Below are 6,104 nucleotides of genomic sequence, written 5' to 3'. Positions count from 1 at the left end.
GGGGTTTCACCATGTTGACCAGGATGGTCTTGATCTCTTGACCTCGTGATCCACCCGCCTCAGCCTCCCAAAGTGCTGGGATTACAGGCTTGAGCCACCGCGCCCGGCCTGCTTATTGTTAAGTATTATGTAAATAGCTTCTTTGTGTTGGGACTGTGCTGAATAATGGGGGTAGAAAATTAGACATGATTTTTATTATCAAGTATTTCAAAATTTATATAACTGCTTGAATATGTGACTTCCAAAGCATTCTATTCTCTGTGATTTATCATTATGCATTAGAGGTCAAAGTCATTTATAGAGTTTTCTCTAATGAAAATGGGCTATTCTTTGATGTGCATAGAGTTTGTGTACAATCCAGTGTGGCTCAGAAGAATGAAATGTATAAAAATCCAAGGTCAGCTGCTATAATCTGTATGGCTTTTTGGTAATTATTTAACACCTCATATGGTATAGCCTTAGTGTCCTTGCATAAAAGATACATACATAGTGCTATGAGTCACGGTTGGCACATACAGTGTACTCAGTGAAACACATGCACATGTGTACGCACATGCACATACACACCCACAGTCTATAAAATGTATGTTCAGTACATATTTATTGAATCATTTGATGTTTTTAAAAGTAAATCCTAATTTGGATGTAGCTACTCATGCTTGATTTTCCAGTTTTTCCTTATGATCAAATGGCATGTATCTGTGAGGTAGCTGTGGGTTAGGACTGCAAACCAGGTCCTTAAACTATAGTAGTGGCTATTAAAGTGCTCAAACCACAAGGTGGTCTCACTGGCAACAGAAGCCATGTTATTTAGATGGTTATTAAAACCTATGCTACAAAATTCACATAGAGTAAGCAAACAAAATCAACTTGTAAATAGAAAGCAGGAAAGCCTTTGAAATTATAGTTGTATGTCTAAAAGCTAAAAAAATAATAAAGGAGAAAAATGTTAATTGGAAAATTTTCCAGTTGATCAAACTCTTTTATTTATACAGAATAATGAATTGGTAATGAAAAAATCCTCTGTCTTTAAAGATAAAGGCAAATAAGCAATTTCCTTGATAGGATATTAAATCTTTGAAGAGATCAGGTGAAAATACAACATTTCAATGCAATATTGAATCAGATAAAGTCAAAAATTTTCATTACTCTTTTCTCATAGGGACTGTTATCTTGTGGAGCCTGGGCTTGCTTTGATGAGTTTAACAGAATTGATTTGGAAGTACTTTCTGTGGTTGCTCAACAAATCCTTACTATCCAAAGAGGTAATGGACTAGTTTGTCTTTGCATTATGTGAAAATAAAAGAAATATGGGAGGTAATCAATGGCACAGCTCACATTCATATATGGTATTACTAAGTCATTTCATTCCTGATTACCTGCAGGTATTAATGCCGGTGCTGACATACTGATGTTTGAAGGAACTGAACTAAAACTTGACCCCACATGTGCTGTCTTTATAACAATGAACCCTGGGTATGCCGGGCGATCAGAACTGCCAGATAACCTGAAGGTATGGAGGGAGTAGTTATATAATCTATTTCCTTTCTGTAATTTATAAAGTTAATATATGAAAAGGGCTGGGCATGCTGGCTCACACCTATAATCCTAGCCCTCTGAGAGGACGAGGTGGGAGGATCACTTGAACTTAGGCGTTTGAGACCAGCCTGGGCATAGTGAGACCTTGTCTTTTAACAAAAAAGAAAGAAAAAATATTTTAAAAGTGTGCGTGTCTGTGTGTGTGTGTAAGTGTAAAGAATATGCTGTCCTTGAGTTTATGTAAAATATTTTTAGCTATTAAAATATTTTAGAAAATTGTTTTAGAAAATAATTTTTAAAGCTTTGCATATCTTTACAAAGTATATACACACCAGGAGCAATTTCCAAAATACTTATTTTTAAAATAGTGCTAATTATGAAAAATTTAAAAATATACTAAGGATGTACCCACTCTACTCCTTACTATATATTGTATCCTGCTAATTTTAAGAGCCTCTTTTACAATGTTGGAAGCACACTATTGTGTATGCTGGGTGGGTTTTTTTCATGTTAATATTATGGCATGAGCGTGTTCCCATCTTTATAAGCATAATTCAAAGTGTTAATGAATTTACTGAACTGTATCTTACTTTTGGACATTCAGTTAGCCTTCAGTTTTCTTGCATTATAAATAAAATCACAATGAATAGTTTTTACTGAAGGCTTTTCTCTACTTTGAAATATTTCTTTAATGGAGTCAGAGGACTAAGATATATGTTGCTAAATTGTGCTCCAAGACAGGTCGAAATGATTTTCATCCCAGTTTTCATTGACACCCAGCATTAATTTTTTTAATGAGAAAGAACAAAACAGTTTCTTGAATTGACCAGACTTTACTTTTAAAAAAAACATGTTTTCTTTATTAGTAAAATATGAAATTTTCCCCATATTTTTTTGCCATTTTATATCCTTTTCTGATGAATTGCAAATTTATGGCACATATACAGAGAGCAATGTTGAGGAATAATGCAGTAGTATTGTGGATCCAAAACCAAATCTCCTGACTAAATCCTACATTATGTCCACATATCACATGCTTCCAAGTCTAAATAAGCAGTTTTTCTTTTCCACACACACAAAAAAAAACCCATGATATGACTAATTGCTGCCAAGTGTTTTTATATTTCCATTTCATGCCCCTTTATATGTTGTCTTATGTTTTAGTATTTTGCCTTAGTGAAGAAAGACTTGATTAACAAATGAAAAATGATAAATCCTCTTCGATCTAAGAAGCATTTTACAAATTTTCTTTGGGATTTTCTTTTGGAAAGTTTTTTCGGTAGAAGTTCTTTTATTTGTTCACAATGTTATTCTTTTAGGTAGGATCAATCTGAATACATAAATTTGCAAAGGTAGGAAAGGCAAATATCTGTGAGTACCTTGTTATAGAAAGCTGGGAGCCATTATTGGTTGAATGTATTCATACCCTCTGCAGACTTTTCCACAGTTTTATTTACTGTGCAAGTTGAAACATTGCTAAGATATTCACCTGGTAGTTCTTGGCACTAATGTATTTTCTTTCTACATGAGGCCAAAATCTGTTCTCAGATTCTGATAGTTTTTCCTATTGTGCAGCCTTCTTAGTTCAAGCTTCTACAAAGCATCTGTTTTCAGGTATCTGTGGAAATACCTAACAAGACTGAAATGAAAGCATTGCATATTCCTAAAAAACCATAATAATAATAGCCTGATGGAGCCCAGAAAGTATCATTACCAGTCTTCAGAATCATTCTCAAAAACTCCCTCTTCTTTAGCACGTGATTCAGTCACCAAGCCCAGGGTTTCTGTTTCACATAAACCCTATAATCCCTGCTGCACTGGCCTGGTCCCCCTGCCACACCTTGCTGCTCCCTGCCTCTGTCTTCTCCTGTGAGTCTTATTGCAATAGTTTGCTTGTCATCAATTTCTTCTCTATTGAAATTCACTATAATGAATTCCCCATTACAGTGCTATCATTGTTATCTATCAAAAGAAATCTAATCATATAATCTTCAACTTTAAAAAACTGCTGGGCTCTTCTTCTTTGCCCATGGGCTAAAGTTCAGATTTCTTAGTACAGTCTACAAGAGCCTTGGCATGAGGACTCAGTTGCATCTGTCCTGCCATTTCCCTGTATCTGTCTGTTAAACTGGGCCACACTAGCCTCTGGGAGTCCCTTGCTTTTCTGCATGCTGTTTTCTTTCTCTCAAGTGGCCTGCTAGGCCACCACTTTCCTGTCTGACAAATTCATACTCATCCTTTAAACTAGCAGAGAACACTAAACGTACACAGTTCATATCTGACCTCCTGGGTGAACTCCCTGGACTTGGCTGAGGTTTATAGCTGGATCCTATCATGTGCATGTCCACGGGTTCTTCAGAAACTCCTCCATTAGTTATCTCTACTTGTAATTCTTCAGGGACTCCTCCATTAAGTATTTCTACTTGTAATTTCTGAGGTTTCAGTGATGGATTCTGTTTCTCCAGTTGTCATTGCCCTCTCTTTGCCTAGATCTCTGTTGTGAATTCTGTGTAAACTTCGCTGTTGAAGAGCTCTCACTCTGCCAGGAGGGTATGTAGGGCAGGACTTAAATAGCTTCAGTGTGGCCCTTCTTTGTCATGTACCACTCATAAATCCTTTGTCCCAGCAAACCGTGGGTATTAATTCTGCTACCACAGATCACTATCCTTTTTCAGTCATTAGTCAGGCTCCAGTCCATATCTCCCAAAATGCAGGAATAGCTACCAAGCTCTCATGAAACTTGAATGTAGTGAGGAGGTTTATGGGAACTCAGCAAAACAACAGCTCCCTTCAAAGGAAATATTTTCACAACTCCTTCCTCTTTCTTTTCTCTCTCAAATATTTTGTACTATACAAGTAGATGAGAGGGTTCAAGGTTGTAGACATTTCTCTTGTAAATTTTGTGCATTGAAATGATTGTACTCACATTAGTAACTGATGTATCATATCATGCAGAAAGAGTCCCATTTTGACATCCCGTTACATTTAGACAGAACCTACATAATAAAGCAATTTCTTAAATACATCTTCACTTTAGAGAAGCTGTATTTTAGATTTAAACTATTCTGAAGAATTAGTACTTAATGATCATTTTAGAATAGTTTATTAGAAGCCATGGCAAAATAGACACATTCTAGATCTCCTAATGTCACAGAGCCAATACAGTGATACATAGCTTTCCAGAGGATATGTAGGATGAAACACTAATAGTATTGAGGGGAAAAAAAAACAAAATAGATCCTAAATCATCCATTTCATTTGATTAAAATAAAGCTTGTTCCTGAACAGATCAAAATATTTTAAAAAATCAATTCGCAGTTTCTTAAAAATAAATGGTAAGAAGTTATTGCTTTAATTTTTTTATTGTACCAACAAGCAGTCTTTTGAAAGCATGCTCCAGGAAGTTTATACATTTCCTTATGTACTACACTCCTTCTTCGATCAATAGAGCAGAAGCAATAGAAAAACTATTCTTGATCATTTATTTTTGCTGAGATAAACATGAAGATTATATTCACATGTATTACATGCACTGGAATTGACTCAAGTCTTGACATGTACCCTGTTTGTTTTCACACTCAGCAAACTATATCATTGGTTAAGCTAGAATCCAATTTAATTTTTTTGACAAAACACTAAATTATCTTCAAACTTACTACTATTACCAACAAATTATTTCTGGTACATCAAAAATCAAACCACATTATATCTGTATGTTGTACAACCTGTTTGAGAATCACTGATTTAGGCTTGAAAAAATGTTTCGATCAGGTTGCTTTTCATTGTGTTAAGTATTATTGTTTAATAGTTGGTAGAGGACGCCTAATAAATGGAATATCATGATACTCCTTGACACTTCTTTACTTCACTTTATTTTTTGTTCTGTTAGTCAGAAATATGTCTGCTTCATCATTTTCACCATCATATTGCTAACAGTGCTAAGAGGTGAATAGGATATTTGTGAAATACCTAGGATGGTCAGAGGGAAACCCACAACACACAGTCCTAGTTGTTGACCCCAAACTAGTAGTAATTTGTGCTATTGTAGAAAGACTATCACTCTATCCTAGCCGTTGACTGGCTGACCGATTTGCTAATTCAGTCATTCTCTCTTTTATTCATTAAAAAAGCAGTTGTTGAGAACATACCCTTTTAAAGAGATACCACCTGTGTAGCAATTCTCATGCTTTTTTTCCGTCACGTATGGAGTAGTTAGAACATTTGCTTAAGCTTTTCGATTTCAAGTTATTTGCTCGAGTTATATTTTTTTAAACATTTTACTCTTTCCATTCTCTAACGGTAACCTTACTGACAAAATAGTGGTACTAAGGCCTCTAACTACTAACTGACACAACACATTAGAAGAATCTTACTTGGAAAAGAGGATCCAAGATGGCCGTTTAGGAACAGCTCAGGATTGCACCTCCCAGTGAAAGCGCAGAGGGTGAGTGGACGCCGTGTTTTTATTGCCCACAGACTAGGAAATTCCCGGGCAGAGGTGCTCCACGGTCACCAGCGCGGCTGTGCCGGCCAGCGCCGCTGCTTTGCCCCGCGCGGCTGCTTTG

At 36.0% G+C, this 6,104-nt stretch overlaps 1 protein-coding gene across 1 annotated transcript in view; it reads left to right on the top strand.

The window, feature by feature from the left end:
• The window catches only part of DNAH7 (dynein axonemal heavy chain 7), a 344,809-nt gene that overhangs the window by 182,584 nt on the left and 156,121 nt on the right, over positions 1-6,104 (top strand). The window contains exons 26-27 of the mRNA XM_017538741.2: positions 1,163-1,265; positions 1,386-1,513. Coding sequence (XP_017394230.1) covers positions 1,163-1,265; positions 1,386-1,513 — 231 coding nt within the window. The remainder of the gene's footprint in view (positions 1-1,162; positions 1,266-1,385; positions 1,514-6,104) is intronic.

This window comes from Cebus imitator, unplaced genomic scaffold (assembly GCF_001604975.1).
Source record: "Cebus imitator isolate Cc_AM_T3 unplaced genomic scaffold, Cebus_imitator-1.0 Scaffold113, whole genome shotgun sequence".
NCBI lineage: Eukaryota > Metazoa > Chordata > Mammalia > Primates > Cebidae > Cebus > Cebus imitator.
Note: the sequence above shows the minus strand (reverse complement) of the source record. Positions and strands in the feature narration are given on the sequence as shown.